This window comes from Lissotriton vulgaris, chromosome 2_1, assembly GCF_964263255.1.
Source record: "Lissotriton vulgaris chromosome 2_1, aLisVul1.2, whole genome shotgun sequence".
Lineage (NCBI taxonomy): Eukaryota > Metazoa > Chordata > Amphibia > Caudata > Salamandridae > Lissotriton > Lissotriton vulgaris.
Window position 1 is genome coordinate 256,833,032 of NC_141687.1, and position 18,734 is coordinate 256,851,765.

The 18,734-nt window shown below is 44.5% G+C and overlaps 1 protein-coding gene across 7 annotated transcripts in view; it reads left to right on the top strand.

The window, feature by feature from the left end:
- ACACA (acetyl-CoA carboxylase alpha) overlaps positions 1–18,734 on the top strand; it is a 1,131,726-nt gene that overhangs the window by 808,103 nt on the left and 304,889 nt on the right. For all 7 annotated transcript variants that reach the window (XM_086954890.1, XM_086954892.1, XM_086954891.1 and 4 more), the window contains one exon: positions 17,978–18,074. In XM_086954890.1, coding sequence (XP_086811016.1) covers positions 17,978–18,074 — 97 coding nt within the window. The remainder of the gene's footprint in view (positions 1–17,977; positions 18,075–18,734) is intronic.

Here is an 18,734-nt window from a genome sequence, read left to right on the forward strand (position 1 = left end):
TGCAAGGACTCTTTCAGCAGTGGGGAGAGCCTTTTCTGATTCTCCAGATTTTTTTTGCCACCTAAGAGAGATTTTTCTTGGCCATAGCATTAGCTGCTTTGACAGAAGCCTTTTCAGCATTGCTGATTCTCTGCCAAACCTCAGAAACCGTGGATTCAAGACTTAACCTTTTTTCCTCTATCCGCTAAAGAGTGTTATCTGTTTCAACTGCAAACAGCTTAACATTCGTGATCTGATAGAGACTACTAGCCACAGATTCCTTAACGTAGAATTATCCCCAGGCGTGAGACTGGATCGGGAAAAACTTTTTGCCACAGCATCCCTGTGTGCCGGGGGACGGCACCACGGGACTCCACCCTGACGTTGTTCGCGTTCGTGACATCAGCAAGTATACATAAGTCCAACCCCGGCACGCCAACGTCAGTTTTGTCTCTTTTCCGTGTGCATCGCAGATCTGGTTTATGTCCTGGCCAGTTTTCAGTCTTTCTTTTCTTTTCACGTTTTCTTGTTATGTGGAACAGTGTGCAAATTCCTTTGGGCTTCAAGACGTATACCTCCTGTGCACGTCCTGTGTCGGCGACGGACCCTCACCCGATTTGCATGTGGTGCCTGGGTGAGCAGCACGACTCGCCCCTCTTATGGGGGCGCCCTGCCACAGGCGATCCGGTGCCTCAGGCGCTACTGCATCGCTACCGTCCTGCTCCGCACGACCCAGTCTGTCTTTCTTTCCACCCCTCTACTCAAGGCGCTCTTCTGCGGAATGCCTTTCTGTGTTTGCCTGTGGTGTTGTTTCCTCCGTCTCTGGAGGCCCGGTGGTTGGATTCATTGGGACGTAATGTCTTTGCTTCTTCCAGTGCTGCCTTGCGGGCGTTTAGCACTTTGTGTGTGTTGACCAGGGCTACTTCCAGCCTGTAGGACTCGGTGGAATCTCTTCTTTCTCATGTCTCCCATGAGAGTTCCTGTGTAGATCTGGCCTGGCCATGTGTTGGATGGTAGAGAGTTGGCTGCGTTTATTCTTCGTGCTGCCTTGGATGTTGCTGATGCTCTCGGCTGTGCTATGGCCACTTCTGTTGCTCTCCGTCGCCATGCTTGGCTACTTGATGCTGTTTTTCCAGAAAACATTAGAGAGCGTCTGGTTGACCTGCCTTTTGACTGGGTCCTTCTGTTTAATACTCATGCAGACTCCGCCATTCAGCGTCTTCTTGCGGGGCTCCCTCCTCCTCCTCCTCCTCAGTAGGCTGGTTTGTTGATCCTCCGGGTCTCTGTGGGGGGCTTTATCCCACTTTGTTCCTGGTATTTGGTTTTTGGAGCGGCTGTTACACTTTCTGTGTGGATTACTGTGCCCTCGTGGTCCTTTGATTGGCACCTCTCTTCAGTTGGCTGCTGGTTCAGCCCTGTTTTGGGTAAGAATGTACTGTTTGGCAGATTACTAAGCCTTCTGTGGTTTCTGCTGCAGGTTTCTGATTTTGTTCTCTGATGCGGGATTGTCTTCCCTAAGAGTTGTTCCCATGCTTTCTTTGGGATGTGCCCTGCCCTATGTGGGGTACTTGTAGCTATTGTCTAGCCCTGCCTTATGCTGGGAGGGTGTGGACTCCCCCTTGCGGGTTCCTCGCCTGTCCAGGTATTGCTGTATTACACTGGTGCAGCCCTTGGTCCTTACTTGGGCATGGCTTGACCATTTATGGCGTTGTGCTTCTCGGTTTTTGCCCTTTGTCTGCTGTTTGGTCTGGTCCTCTCTCTGGAGTTTACGAGGGGATAATTTCCTGTGTTGACGGCCTGGTCCGTCTTACTTGTTTCTCCTCTAATCTTGTAGCTGCTCGCACTTCTTCGTGGTTCGGTTCTGTCCGGAGCGATCCCCCTTTGGGAGTCATTCAGAATTTTCTCTGGCCTTCCCCTTGTTCTGAGCCCGACGTGGTCTGGGCGTTTCGTTTTTGGCGCTTTGCCAGCGGCTGCACCCACATGCTCTTCTGTCCTGGGACCGGGGGCCTTGGCATGGGCCCTGGCGCTCCTGCTTCTTGTTCTGTGGGAATCTTGTAATATTACATTCTTCTTCTCCCGCCTGCCTTTATTGCTGAGGCGCCTTTCTGTCTTGTCTGCTGTGATAGGCTCGGCTGCCCTCTTCACTGGGTGTGCTTCCTGGTGGAGCTCTTTGCCTGCGTTTCAGCCTCTTCTCCTTGGAGTCTGTCAAGTCAAGTCAAGTCAGAGAATTTATATAGCGCACTACATACCCAGAGGGTCTCAAGGCGCTTAGAAAGGGGAGGAGGATTACTTGTCAAATATCCACGTTTTAAGTTGCTTTCTGAATGCTACGTGGTTCTGGGTAAGGCGAAGGTAAGCGGGGAGTGAGTTCCATGTTTTAGCAGCCAGGTATGAGTAGGATCTGCCTCCCATGGTGGTCTTGTTGATGCGAGGTACAGTGGCGAGGGCTTGGCTGGAAGAACGTAGTTGGCGGGGGGGGTGTAGAAGGACAGTCTGTGGGTGGCTGTTCTTCCCCGGTACTCCTCTGTGTTGCCTTTACCTCTGGGGCTTCTGGTAGAGATCCCTGGTTCCTTGTCTGAGCTCGGGGTGCACTGGCCTCCTTTTGCCTTGTCCTTGATTTCTCCTTCTTGATGAGGGTTGGGCCGCCTCTTTTTGTCGTCATCACGCACCCCCTCTGGGGCCGGTGTTCTTCTGAGATGACGAGGTTCTCTTCTGCCTGGGGGACTGGGCTATTCTCCCTGTCCCTGTGACTCATCCCCTATTGGGGCCCTGTGTTCGTCCAGGCTGGGGAGGTCCTCTCGCAGACCCTCCTCCCCCTTGAATATGGCTAGGGTATCTATTTTACGTTAAGGAATCTGCAGGTAGTAGTCTCTCTCAGATGTACGAGTTACTTACCTGTATCTGGTTGAGACGATTCTAACCGTAGATTCCTTCACGACCCGCCCTGCCTCCCCGTTCTGCAATGACCCTTCTTTGGTCTGCACTTGCCTGCCTCTGGGTGGTTGTTTTCTGCCAGTGCCTATTCTTTCTCCCTCCCTAGGGATGCTAGTCTTGTTGTTCCCTTCTGGTGATTGGTTGATGATTTCATGGATGCTTCTGCGCCCATGTACCCTTGTCTCCATTGTGGGGTCTGCTCGTGCTCTTCTTCCTTTAATTGATTGCACTTCTGGCTCCTTTCCAGTCCTTACGGTTGAGGTCCCTTGGCCGGGTCTCAACCCTTCGCTATTTTAGGAGATGTCTCTCCCTGCTAGTGTTGTCTGGGGGTGAATCGTCGTTCCTCTTCCGTTCTGGCCTTGATGCCCTTCTCTGTTCTGGGCTGTGGTTGCAGATTTCTTCTTCTGCTGTGCAATTTTTCACATGCTTTCTGCCCCGTGGGAGACAGTTATCTTTGTTTGCAGGCTTGCTTGTAGTAGCTGTGCTCTGTTCTTTCCTTCTATGACTTTTGATGCCATAGTGCCTGGTACTATTCTGGATGGTGCTGTTCCACATCATTTGTTTCTTCTGTTTCTTTTAGCGGATTTTTCCGCACACTGTTCCAGTATTCTCACAGTTTTTGTTTATGATGGCTCCGCGTTGTGGCGCGGAAAAGTTCTCTGAAGGAAACTGACGTAGGTGCGCTGTGGTGGGACTTATGTATCCTCGCTGACGTCACAAACGCAGACGACGTCAGGGTGGAGTCACGTGGTGCTGTCCCCCCGGCTAGCAGGGATGCTGTGGCAAAAAGTTTTTCCTGATCCAGTTTCACACCTGGGGATAATTCTACGTTAAGGAATCTGCTGCTAGAATCGTCTCTACCAGATACATCGTTACCGAAGGTAAGTAACTTGTACATCTCGTCCATCAAATCTTCCAAAGTTAATAAATATGACAGCTTATCAGGAGAGGCTGGTTCTTTCTTTGATCTTCTGGTACAATTCTCTGACTGTACTTTATGGCCAACAGTGATTAAGGTAGAAAGACTGCACTCCCCTTAGTCTTGTCTGTAGTGTCAACAATTGCAATATTGACACTACAATCAATACTGAGGGGAGTGCAAATTGTAGACTGCATGTACCATGATGCAAAGGAGCAAACTTTTCTGGGATATGATGAGGACATCCAGCCACACCCTTTTCCCTGCCCAAACTGATTTTCATGACCTCCTCTGCCATTTATTACATGTTCCTAATGTTCCTTTTTGTAAAAATTGCATTCCTGCTCATTGATTGCATTTCATCCGGCCTGAGCTGAAGAGTACAGTCCGAGCCTGAGAGTACGGCCCGGGTGTGGAGAGTCCGTCCCGGGTGCGAAGATTCCAGCCCAACTGCAGACGTAAAGATACGACTCATAAATGACCTCTGTGAATTCCAAAAGTCGTAAAGTAAAACTTTTGTCTCAGATTGCCTTTGTGAATCAGGCCCTATGTTTTCGGTAGGTGTTCAATTTTATATTGCAGATCTCTGATTCTATTTTCAACTGTATGTATAGCACTCTGATACTCTTGTATCATGTTTATATAAAACACTTTAAATAAAATAAAATAACATTTGAGAAAAAGAAAGGGAGCTGAAGCCCAGTGTATCAAAGTTTCAGACTTCTGCAAACCATGCTTTGTGCAAAGTGGCCGACTTTGTAGAGGTAAAATGATTACATATTGTAGTAAATTACACACTGTCTTGTTATTTCGGAGGAATATCAACTGACATGTGAGTTGCAAAGATATTTGCGGCTTGTAGTGTCATTTTCATACATTGTGATTTGGTAGTTCATCCTCTCAGCCTGCCAATTTGTGCAGTCCACTCTTTTTGAGGATGAAAAGCTATTAACCAAAGCCTTTTTTTAACTTTCCTTTACTTCGAGTGTTACAATTGCCCTTAATACTTCTGAAGCATTACGTTAAAAGATAATCATCTGCGGACACAAAGCAATAACTCAAAGCAAGTGCTGTGCTGTAGTACCCTCAATTGGTCTGAGACCGGGGTTACTTAACGTTTTGGACAATTGCTTAGGCCTTCCAGTAATGCTGCCCAAGAGAAGAAGGGGAAGAGACTATATTGGCCTCTATGACCCATGAAAACTCATTCTTTTTTTCACTGTGAGGGCTGAACCCATCCCGATTCGCATCTACAGGGTCTGGAGTGGTGAAGGCCGTTTTCACTAAATAAGCCTTGCTCTCGGTATAGAGACAAAATATCCACTCCAAAATATCGACTGGACATAATATCGAGTTTTAAATATAGACTGGACAAAATATCGACTGGACATAATATCGACTACAAAAATATCGTTTTTCAGGTAAGTGAAGTAATATCGACTGTATAAAATATAGATAGCAAAAATATCGATTTTTTAATAATATATAATATTTTATAGTGTATTTTTATGTAATAATATGTGTGAATAGTGTGTATTAATGTTATAAAATATTTTATTACATGATTTTTGTTTTGATAATAATTGCGTAATGTAATTCTGTAGCGGGTTGTGGGTTTATAGGGGAATAGGGTGGGAAGTAATTTAATAATAATTAATTAATTAATATATGTTTGTTAATATTTTTAATTAATAATTAATTGATAATTAATTAATATTAATTAGTTAATTAATTAATATAATTTTGAATATATTTTGTATTAGTAAATAATTGTTAATTAATTAATTGTAATTAGTTAATTACATTAATTAGAGTACATTTTTAATATATATAATTTTGTGTTATTTTTAAGTAATTAATTTAGAAAAAATAATATTAATTATTAAAATAATTACACCTAATGTTCTAATATATTTACTTTATTGTTATTGTTAATTAATAATTAATTGGTAATTAAATAATATTGATAAATTTTGGGTAAAGGAGCATTTTTAGGGTTCAGGGTCAGTTTTCAGTTCATGGGTAAAGGGGTATTTTTAGGGTTCAGGGTCAGTTTTCAGTTCATGGGTAAAGGGGTATTTTTAGGGTTCAGGGTCAGTTTTCAGTTCATGGGTAAAGGGGTATTTTTAGGGTTCAGGGTCAGTTTTCAGTTCATGGGTAAAGGGGTATTTTTAGGGTTCAGGGTCAGTTTTCAGTTCATGGGTAAAGGGGTATTTTTAGGGTTCAGGGTCAGTTTTCAGTTCATGGGTAAAGGGGTATTTTTAGGGTTCAGGGTCAGTTTTCAGTTTTTGGGTAAAGGGGCATTTTTAGGGTTCAGGGTCAGTTTTCAGTTTTTGGGTAAAGGGGCATTTTTAGGGTTCAGGGTCAGTTTTCAGTTTTTGGGTAAAGGGGTATTTTTAGGGTTCAGGGTCAGTTTTGGGTTTTTGGGTAAAGGGGTATTTTTAGGGTTCAGGGTCAGTTTTGGGTTTTTGGGTAAAGGGGTATTTTTAGGGTTCAGGGTCAGTTTTGGGTTTTTGGGTAAAGGGGTATTTTTAGGGTTCAGGGTCAGTTTTGGGTTTTTGGGTAAAGGGGTATTTTTAGGGTTCAGGGTCAACAAATAAGATTTTTAAAAATTATTTTTATTATTTTCATTTATTATTTAATTATTATAATTTAATTTAAGTCGTTTTAAGTATATTTTAGTAATTAAAATTTAATATTAATTTAATTTAACACTGTTTTTAATAAAGTCGATATTTTTTACATCTATATTTTTGTTAACGATATTTTGTACTCGATATTTTTGTACTTACCTGTTTGTAGATACAAACTCGATATTTTGACTGTCGATATTTTGTCCACGATATTTTGGCAAGTCGATATTTTGTCAGTCGATATTATTTCAGTGATCCCTTGCTCTCTACACAATCATATCAGAATATTTTGCTTCACACTATCCGTTTAGATAAACTGTTGAACTGTTGCAAAGGTCTGATAAAGGCTTCTCAGCAAATTATAGTAAGACAGACAAATGGAGAGCACAACGAATGCAGAGGTATCTTGGTGCTATAAGTAGCCAGTGAGGGAGTAACGGACTGGAAAAAGTGGCTTCATTTCCTAACCTGGAAAAACCAGGTCTTTAACATTTTCCTGAAGTGTATTCGGGCATACTGGAACCTGATGATGGATGGTAGCTCATTCCAGAGCTTCGCAGCTTGGTATGAGAGACTTATCCCACCCCATCGGGCCTTCTAGATCCTGGGGCCCATAACTAATCCTTTATTTTCCGATCTAAGCTTCTGATTTGGTGACTACCACTGAAAGAGTTTCTGTAGATCCTCGGGCCCTCCCCCACACAGCTTTAAACTCAATGCATTTCTTGATCGGTAGCCAATGCAGCTCCCTAATGCTATTTGAGATATGTTGATATTTAGAAATGTTAAACAACACTCGATCTGCTGTATTTTGCAATGATTGAAGTTTTGACAGTTGACGCTTGTCAACTCCCAAGAAGAGTGCAATACAGTAATCAATACGAGAGAGGACTGTGGCAACTATGACCACTTTCCTGAGGTCTAACGGAATGAACGGTAGGATTTTACGCAAAATTTTCTAAGAGAAAGCAGGAAGATGTAAGTTGTTTAATCTGTCCTCCAAAGTTTAGCTGGGCATCAAACAGAAATCCTAGATTCCTAACCTTTGCCAATGGATTTGGGCAGAGACCTACTTCACCTGGCCATCAGGATTGACCCCAAAGTGGAGACCCTTTCCAAACTCCATCACCTCCGTTTTGGTTGTGTTCTGTTTGAGATATCTCTGGTGCATCCACCTCATGATTTGCTTCAAACAGTTATAGAATCTTCCAGCCACCATTTCGGCATCTGAGGGAATGGAGATGACAATCCGCGTATCGTCTGGTAGGTCACCAGTGAGAACCTGCAATCCCTCGTTAATTTGACCAACGGTGTAAGATATATGTTAAATAAAGTACGGGACAGGGCTGAGACCTGCCGAACTCAACAGAGAAGGGAAAACCTCTCAGATGTCAAATTGTCGCAACACACCCTCTGTTCTCTAGTGGTAAGGAACGAGGTGAGCCGATTCTTGGATTCCTATTGCCATAAGCCGTTGTGTCAGTACCTGATGATTCACTGTGTCGAATGCGGCTGATCATTCTAGGAGTATCAGGACGGCTCTACCACCTCCATCCACCTGTTTAAGTATTTTCTTTGTTGCCATAATTAGCGCTGACTCACTGGAGTGCCTTGGTATACAGCAGTGTTGTGTTGAATCCAGAAGATCAATGGCCTCCAGATAGCCAATTAGATCTTGGTAAATTGACTTTTTAAATATGTTTTCCTCCAGTGGCAAGCAGGATATAGGTCAGTAATTTTTCACTTCCAAGTGTGTCGAAAGAGGATTTTTTTTTAATTGGTCTAATACGAGCTTTTTTCCAAGAGAGTCGATACGTACCTGAACTAATGAAATTATTCAGAAGTGGAATTAGTGTGATACTAATTGTGTCAGAGGCTAGTTATTGTGGGGGAAAGAGGGATCAGTCGGGGAGCCAGATTTTGTGTCTAGTAACAGCTTGTTGACTTTGTCCACCGTTAATGCAGAGAAACTGCTCAGCTGGCAAATCGTGGAGTCCGAAATGGCCTCCATCGCTAGAGGTAGGGGAAGTCCAGTTGATGCTGGAACCTCACTAGCAAGTTCATCACATTGACCTTCTCTTGAAAGAAATCAACCATTTTATCACCAAGGGCTTGGTCTGGAGCAAATTGATTAATCGCTTGTAATTTGGACAAGGTGGTAACGGTCTTGACAAGTTCTCTTAAGGATTTTTTGGCAGCTTCAATTTTATTTGTAAAGTAGTTCGTTTTAGTACTTATAATCAATGCCTTATACTCCGCTAATGCTAGATTATAATTATGTTTGCCTTGATCACTGTAATCTACCCTCCATGCCCTCTCTGCACGTCTACATTTTGTTTTAATAAGTTTGAGGTCTGAGTTATACCAGGGAGCTCAGGTTCTGTTCCTCCTGAATTTGATGTTACTTTATCGGGCCAACTGATACGCAGTAGATCTGATCCAGCCCTCATAGCAGTCAGCAACGTTTTTAATGTCTGCTACTACCTGAGGTGTGCTTTTATCTAGCGCCATTTTTTTCCATGCTCTTATTTTGATAAGGGGTAGTTTGTTAGACTGCAATCTGCCTTTGTCAAAGGCCAAGTCAGGGGAGATACTTTATCCATGGTAATGGTGGGGTTGTTGGTAAAAATACCATCCAGAGTATGAAGGGCCTTATGCGTAGGCTCTGGGACTAACTGTGTTAGTCCAAAACCTTCCAGGTTGTCAATTAGTGTGAAAGTATCCACATTACTTTCACTCTCTAAATGAAAGTTAAAATCCCCTAATAGCGTGAACGTAGGATGTTCCAAACTGGATTCCATCATTGTCTGTAATCCTTGGATGAACAGGCCTTTTGGTCCTGGTGGCCTGTTTGTAAGGAGCTTGAGGAAGGATATGGTGCTAGAAATTTGTATGTTGAAGGACATAACTTCTGCTCCAGGCAGCTGAAACTGCTCAAAAGAAACTTTGCGCTAAGACTGGTGTATGATAGCTGAGGCGCCGCCATTTTGTCCCATTCAATCCACTTTAGACATTAAGTAATCTGTTGGTAGGGCGGTAACCCAGTCGGGCTCTGACCTTTCGTTGGCCCAGGTTTCTGCTAAAAAAAGTCACGTCTGGGGATGCTGATTGCAACAGCAATTCCATTTCGTACCAGGGGCGGCCTTAGGCATGTGCAAGCTGTGCACCTGCACAGGGCCGCCAAACCCCAGGTGCCGCCACGGTCACGCATTTCAGTGCGGCGATCCGCATCATCATTGTCACGCATTTTGCCACCTGCCAGGCGCGCCACCAGCGGTGCCTGTGCCCCGGCTCTCTGCTGCTCCGAGAGAGGTGCTGGTTGCTGAGCAGAGTTCCCAAATATTTAACCAGACTGCTCTCAGCTCTGTGGAGTGGCTGAGAATAGCGCTACAATGTATATCTGCACTCCAGGCAGCTGCCTGCTGCGTTGCCCTGGAAACAATGAATGCGGCGCCAGTGAGGCGGTGCGCGGCTTCAGAGACACTCACATACACAGGGGAGGGGCCGGGCTGCCCTTTCAGCAGTCGATACTGCAGCTTGCAATCACTGGCGTGGCATCATGGGGGCCGGTATTAATAATCCGGATGTGCCGGCGTATAGTGCCGTCACGTCCTCAGGAACTAGGAAGCAGGCAGAAGCGGCGGGGGAATCTGAGAGAGACTAGTGCAGGCGAGACGCGAATCTCTCTCATGCCATGGCCGCCCGCCACTGCGGGGCCACAAGAGGGGGCATGAATGATCGATTGCGGCGGGTGGCCAGCTGCACCCCCCTAAACACTGCAGCCTGCACCTTGTTGACCTGGCTGTGGCAGCTGAGCCGGCGATAGTCGGCTCTGGTCACCAGGACTGCGAGCGGCCGCGCCGGGGGGCCAGCTCTGGTCACCAGGACTGCGAGCGGCTGCGCCGGAGGGCCGAGGAGTGTCGACTCTAGTCTGGCCAGCACAGAGCAGCTGCCTGGATGAAGACAAGCTGTCGCAGAGGGCACATCGTGGCTGGGCAGCAGTGCATGCAGGTCACTCAATTATAGGTAAGTGAAGTGCACGCTGCGCACGCCAGTGTCGCTTTATGTGTTACATGCACGTCGTTCATCAATGCTTGCAAAACTTTTTGGTTCAACATAAGTAGTAGCAATATAAAAAGTAAGTGGCAAGTTACTAAATGGAAACAAAGTAACCCTGTGCTTAATGAGCACTGACTGACTCAGACATGCAGGTGCATGTATGTAGGTTAAGTAGCAATCCAGACTATAATGTAGCAATTATGAGCAAGGCTGGCTATCACTAGATGGTACAAAAAGTAAAACCTCACTCTAAAACAGCACGTTCCTTTAGACTTTGAAACCAGAAGCATTGATGATGCAGTATAAGACTACAAGAGGATGTCTAAGCAACATCTCATCACTTTCCATTCTTGGCCTTCTTGGATAATTTTATGGGGTCGCTTCGCCTCGAGACAGTCTTTTTTCGTGTATTAGTCATTTTTCGAGCTTCAATTTTACCACATGACAAACTTTCGGGACAGGTGGGCCACCATGGGGCCCACCTGTAAACGTGGTGCGGCTTGCCTTGCAGAAGTAAGTGCCTGAACTGACAATAATCATCTCCTAGTTTCACTGACTTGCTATGCTCAAAATTTTACTTTTTCGACTGGCGCGTGGTCATGAGATCAATCAGATCTTGTGTCCTCCAGGGCCCTTTCACTTGGACACTGCATTGTTTTGTGGTCCATCTGACACCTGCGGCTGCCCTCTAGTGAAACTCCTTTTAGGTGACCAAGTAATAAGGGCCGATCTCCTCTCTGTCCACCCACGGCCTGCCCAAAATGTCAGCTGCTGTACCAAGTTCTGGAATACTCCAGGGCTTACCTTCACAACTGCAGAAAAACAGTGGGCAATGCTTCACAAATCTGCATATGTGGTAATCATTCAAGATTTACCCCTCAGTTTTGATGTTGGAGGTGCACTGTGGGGATGCTGATTCTAGGAGTCCGGAGCAGAGTGCTAAAACACACGCCCACTTCATTTGTCCACTGGCCACCAAATTTGCATCTTTAAATCTAAGAGTTGTACTCTGATCACAAAGGTACTCCTTTCATGAAAATGTTAAAAATACACGGATCATAAATTATTGAGTCATTTTTGACGCAATGCAAAGAGGAAAAGGAAATCCACCCTTGCCTGTAAGCTTTCAACCAGTCTGCAGTTTCATTTGAGAGTACAAGACATATGTCTCGTGTAAATAAATATGGTGTTATTTAGAGCATGTTTATTTACTAAGCTGCCTGCCTGTCTGCCCTTAACGCCTTAACTGTGGCCGTTATTTCGGCGCTGTGCGGGCGTTCTTAAAGGTGGGCGGGCCGCGTCGGCCGATGGCAGCACGCAACGGGTTAAACTACAATCACGCAGTCTGTCTCCTCACTGTAGTTTCAGCTAGTGCGTTACCGCACTACTCTACTTCGTTTTGGGTGGGGGTGAGGTAGACTTGGAGCCAATGTCATCATTGGTGCATTGCAACTGTTGTTACTAAAGTACTACCTGTGAAAGACTTGTTTAATGTTTAATATCATGATTACACATTTGTTTAACAGTACAATCAGGTTAAAAGGGCACTAGGTTAGTGCACTTCAGTTTCAGGTGCTTTGCAGCAGTTTTAAGATGATCTATTTAGAGTTTTTCATTGTTCAAATTAGTGTAATTTCGGTTATTTATATGTTCCGTCATCTTCATTGCTTGATTTTGCTCACAAGAACGTGTCACTCATAGTTTTTGAAATGTCACTCATAATTACACTGAAATTATGAAAATGTCATACATAGCAATATGAAACCTTGGCAGCTATGATATCTTTAATATAATAAGCCTCTGAGGATGGATACACATTTGCGTGGCGGCCCCTGGCAGGGATTTGGCGTCTTCTGGGTCTGTTCCACTTCCAAACACCCTGACCCCCCACCACCCTCTTCACAGGCCTCTGCGCCTGCGTTCCTCCTGGTTCCTGATTGGCTTCTTTTTTTCCGTACACACTGCTGGCCACGTCATGTGTCACAATACCCTCCTCCTCCTCAATGTTATTGCTCTGAAAAGAATTCAGAATGGTCGGAACAGCCGCAGGTACTGGTCATCTAACGCCTTTTCTGCACGTTTTATTAAAGCACCTTCCTGAGCTCTGGGAGGCTCCTCCCAGCCCGGACCCCCTCTACCTATGCTCCCTGCCCAGGGCCGCCATGAGCCTAGAGCTGCCCCTCTTCATACTTATGTTTAATCACTGATCTAGTGTTAAGCAGTATGGCCTTTAGCCTTTTTCATGCGTCGGATGGGCCCCAGCCGTCCGACGCCACGGTGGGCGTGTGCTGACGACGGCCAAGGGCCGTCCAATCTGCACACACGTCAGATTCGGCCGCACCCCGGCGGAATGTCCGCCACGGCGAAGCGGTTAATACATTAGCTGCCGGTCTGGAGTGTTAGCTTTTCCCAATAATGGAGTTGTGTGGGGGGCTAGGGGCCAAGGTAGCTACATCAGATGAGTTATTCCTTCTAGAAGGTCTCCGGACAGGGAGGCTTAAGGGAGATTTGGAGATGGTAAAGGGAGAATTGAGTGTAGTATCGTAAAATAGAAGGAGATCCCCTCTCCCATCCCGCATGCTAGCTGTACCGTAATTACCTTTAATAAATTACATTAACTGTTCCCTGGTGTAGAATTGGCGGGAAAAACGGTCAGGGGGCCTGGCGCAAGGCGCAGTCCAGGTGCTGACGGGCGCAGACAGGCTTTTGTTTGTCACGCCGGTGGCGCTCCTCCACTGCTCGGTCACATCAGCATACTACTTTCATCCCGATTGCGCTTGAAAACAACTAGCTCACCGACTGTGCTGTGAGCGGGCCCGCTGGAACATATGGGCTTTGCAGGTCGTTGGGAAGAGCGTCGCAGGGGGAGTCTGGTAGACTGAGTCCCCTTTAATAAAGTGCGAAGTGTAATATGGCAATGAGAACTGGTTAAAACAAAATAAACTTTTTTAAAACGCCTACTGTGAAACAGACTGTAGAGTGCTTTACTCAACCCTTAATCAATGTTTTCCCGGAACCACAAACAAGCAACCGCTTTAGAAACCCACTCCCCAATATATTTATTACAAAGCTTCTTCTTGATTAGCAAATGTTTATTTAATTTTTGCATATTGTCGTTACCCTCTCATTATATTAATAGGGTTGGCTGAAGGGTACATCAGTAAATGCACAGATTATCAACAGATCTAACATCTAAGATTTCAACAACGTCATTAAAGATGCCAACGAGGAAAACGTGCAAGAAATGTGTGGATCAACAACGAAAGCATGCCGATTAGAGTAATTCCCTGTAACAGGACCAGTGTGATACCGTGGACTAGTGTCTATTATTCAGAGCACAGTGTCTGAAAAGAGTGTTGACACTAGTGTAATTATGATTTTTACAGTGCATGTGAGTTACGTGCACTTCCCAAAAATATCCTTAATCGGGTTGCCTCACGACTGATTTAGGTGAAAGTACATTTTACATAGCTCTTCTGAAAATTGCTTTCACTATGGGTCTAAATCCTCTTGTGATGGAGGAAATGAACAATCAAGATAAGTTAAATATTCCCCTGTGTAAATGGACAAACAATAAGAGGCCATGGTTGTATGTTGCATACATCTGGGCTACACCAGGTATGTCTATTTGAAGTAAATATAGACCTGTGATTAGCAGCCTGCGTTATATATTTCATGCCACCCTCAGCTTTTTGAATTGTTGATTCATTAATGGTGCTAGCAACATGTGCCAGGGGAAGACCACAATTTTCTAAAGGATCCAATCGGATAAATGCTACAGCGAAAGTGATTTTTGCTTCGGGATCTCGAGCTTACGTTTCATTAATGATATGATATTGCTGTGGCACTTGATTAATAAAACTGTGGACTTCATGCCTGAGGAGAACACTGATGCTCTGAAATGGGTGGTATCGGATGGTTTGGAAATTTTGTAATTAGTCATAATTATTTATTGTTTGATTTATGCTGTCCTTTGGCAATAAAAACTTTTAAAGAAATGGTGCTTTTACAAACCGCACCTAGACCCCCCTTTTTTATAATTAATTAAATATTAAAAAATCGTATCTACTTTAAAAAAAATGGGAAATCTTTACAGTTGATCACATATGATTAAATGCCCTAAACGCTCCAAATTTGTAATTTTCTGAAAGAAGGTAGTAATAATTATTGCCATGGGTTATTTAGAGAATTTCACAATAATAGACACGCATTAGAGTTTGATCGTGACTCTGGCATGAAAGCCTGTCTGTTTTTGTTTAGCCTTTCCATCTTTTTCTATTTGTCACTATTGGTAATAGACTTCGATTGATTCCACATTAATTTAGTACTGCTATGGCTTTTCCAAAAATGTGTTTTTTCTACTATCTAGTCGTGCCTTTTCTTAGCTTTGCAGGACCCGTGATTGATTAGCTAACTTTGCTGTCTTGTTATAGTTTTCACAAATGTTTTATACCCCAGAAAGCTTGGAAGCGACATCCTGTTTGTTCTCCTGTCTAAATTCACATTATCAAAGACTCCAACAGAGTTCCTTAGACACAAGCCATAATCATTTTTCTCTAAATGATCCTCGATAATCTGTTTTACCATTAGAAATATGACGCATCTATAACAATAGATGCATCATATGTATGAATAATACTGGTTAGACCAACTTCAAGTCTTACAGCAGCTTCTTGGGACCCCTGGCTATGGATAGTCAGTTTTTCACTGGCTGTTTCTATTCAAATAATTTAGTGCCACATAAAAGTATGCTCACTGTTTTTGGTTGCCGATTTTTAAAAATATTTCAGTGGAGCGAGCCCCATAGACAAAGCGCCAGGTATCATTCTAGCTCTAGTTAGCCTCGATTTTTATATTGTGTTTAAGTGACATATTGCAGGTAAAAGTAACATCTAAATGACAGTAGCTTGAAATTATCTGCACAGTCCACTTGCTACGTCCACGTGCATTTTTTTTATGAATCTCTTTCTAAAGATCATTACATTCGTTTAATGGTTTAGAAGCATAACATGACATCCAATCGGGCTTAGAGGATGAATTTTGCTTCTAGATGCTTGGCACCTCCTTCCCCACCGAGAAGGAAATCATGACTTTGTCTGGATTTGCTCTTGGATGCTCTCCAAATTGTTAGCTGTTTTTAGAAAGCAATTTAGGGACAAGGGAATCCCACTTTGGAGAAGCATCAGAAGTTACGTCGGACAGCTAAAATCTTTCGTTTTTCCCACAGCCCTTTTTCCAGCAACAGATCTTGGTGTTTTAGACTCCAGAGCAAGCTTCCGTTTGGAAGAGGACGATGTTTTGCAAAGCATCCTCAGTGTAGAACACCCTCTAAAGAAAGAGAACAAGCGTAGCAGGAGGATGCAACGCTGCTCAACCGCGGACCCGCAAGTTCCTGTGGCCCAAGAAAAGTGCTTGGACAGCACCGTGAGAGCACGAGCTTCGTCTCGATGCCCATTGGATTAGGATAATCGACGACAACAAGTGGGTCGTGAAAATTGCCACAAAAGGATGAGGCTCGCAATTCAACCATATTTGCCACCTCCACAATCACCATTGCCAGAGGGTTCAAATTATGACTTTGTTGAAGTAGTGCACCAAATGTTGCTCATGAACGCCATGCCATAACGGTTTCAGGACTAGGCCACTGAAGAAATACAGCTGGCGCGAGGGATTTTCCTTCAGATGCTTTAACCTATCACCAAAAAAGGATGCAGCACTGGCAATTTGAGGTTGCGACTGCACATAGGAGGCTGAGTGGCACGTGAAGCCATAAAGCATGTAAAGCTAAGCCTGCACCTGCAGAGACTGACTGGCACCGGAGACTAACCGTGTGCATTGTTTGGCTATATTAGACATGTGAGACTAGGGCAGTGTATATTGTGGCTCTAATGGGTAGATAGTCTCGTTTTGAGTATTTAAGGGGGGGGTGTAGGCATGGGGGGCTCCGCCAGGGCCTTTGAGGTTGTACCTGGGTATTTATGGGGTCATAAGAGCAGCAGCTGCTACTCCTATTGTTTCTTTGTTAGCCCGTGACATTTCTGTCCGAAACTCTTGCTCAGAGGTCATGAGAAGGAACAAAAATCTAAAGTAAACTGTGCTCTCAGGGTGCACTGGTTATTTTCTGATTGAAAGATTGAGCATTAGAGACTATGGGGTCATTTAGACCCTGGCGGATGGTCCGCCAAGGCCTGTGCCACCCTGTCTTGGGCGGCGGCGCCCCATTCATAGATCCTCACCTGCCTGGTAGTAATCTCTGTGATCTGAAGGGATCTACCTCTGCTGCAGCTCATTTAACAGGGCTGTAAATTTGCAAATGTGGCATGTTTAAAGCCCTCGCAGCAAACCTGTTCACAGATAATCAATTCCTAATAGGAGTTTGTTTTATATAACCACAAAATCTAAAGGTCTCCAGACACAGAGGTTTTTCCCTGCGAGTGTTGGCCATTTCCCTTGTTGGGAAACCCAGTGACTGTGGCCTTGCCTTCACTGGGGAGGACGACTATGATTGTGAGCTGACGCCGCTTTGGTGCAAGGACCTCCAGGTCAACGGTCTTCATTGACAGAGCCAATGGGGGCTTTGCTGGCGTAAACCTGGCGCTCCACCGACTGTAAATAGAGTGGGTTTCCCGTGCTCCGCCTAGATATATTGGGCAGGGGCACTGCCTGTTTACAGCAGGGCTCCCACTCTGCCAAACTTTACATAAGTCTATATATAATCATATTTGAAGGCGACACTGAGGTTCTGATGATAAACCGTACACTTGGAACTTGGGCACGTGAAGCAGGGCTGGTCTGGCCTGTAAGTCCCGATGGGCTAGTCTGGCAGCTTAGTGTGTGGGCCGTTTTGTAGCTATTTGGGGGGTATTATAGGCTCTGCTTGCCATGTTTTTATTATTCATTTCCCTGATATTAAAAATCAAACACTGTCTGCAGCAATCTCTAATCCATGCCATTCCTTGCAAAACACTTATACAGCATGTCTTTACCAATTCAAAACTTCCCACTTTGCAAACACGGTCCACTTTTTTAGCTTTCTAATTCAATAATGGGGACCACTTTTATTTTTGGTACCAGGTCCCATTTTATCTCCCAGTCTGATCCTGACTTAAAGCTGTACCTGGGCATGAATCTGCAGTGGGCATGCGTGTTTATAGTTAGGCTTTTTTGGTAATGCCGGGACATTTGAAGGCTGTGTTTTGTCATCTGCATATGAATCTGGGCATTAGTGGTCGTATTAGGCCTTTGGGAATGTGCCTGGCTATTTGAAGCTGTGCTTGTGCACGTTATGGCTAGGCCTGAAAATTTGTAGTTACAAGAATTGTACTCTTTCTTCAGAGGAAGGAGAAGCTCTAGAAGGGTTCTAGTAGGGAAATGCATTCTCTAATGTCTTCTTGTAAATGTTTATCCCACTCCTTAATCTCTCCACTGCTTACCTCCTCTCTTCCTTTCATAGCTCAGAAAGGCACGTGGATGAGCGGCTTCTTTGACCATGGCTCATTCTCGGAGATCATGCAGCCGTGGGCGCAGACTGTGGTGGTTGGAAGAGCAAGGTAAGAAGCCTCTTCCACACTTAAACTTTGGCATCAGCCCGGGGTAAACTAATGCTGCAGGTTTGTCTTTCCATAATCATATGTCTTTCCAACTGTATTTTCTCTTAGTAGATTTTTTTTACCTTGCTATGTCCTAGAATTATAATGGGGTCCCGGAATTGGAGGGACAGCCTGTCCTCTCTTGTGAGAATGAAGGACCCGGGCGTACTCCCTACACCGACATGCTCATAGGCCCCAAATTCATGGATGGTGGACATCAGATACGAGTCCATACTCCCTACAGGCATGGCGAAATGATGGGTACAATCCTAGAGCACTCACATCAAAGGTTTCTTTAGACTAGAGAACAAGTATTATTCACTCATGTGTCTGATCAAGAACGGTGTTGAATTTCTTCCCAAACAAAAGCAAAGGTGTGGATTATCTCCACTCGCTCAACAAGAAGAGTCTTCCCAAAATTGTTGACAAAGCCAACAAGTGTGATTTTTTTATATTTAGAAAGTCTTTTGCATTTTGATATATAGCTGTGCATCTAGGTCTGTAAGTCCTCTTGCCGCCATTGTGCATGCGTGTTCTTGTTAACAGTCTGTGTATGCTTGAGAAGGTGATGAACTGACTACACCAGTGTTTTTTTTTTTACTTGCTTACAGTCTGAGATGA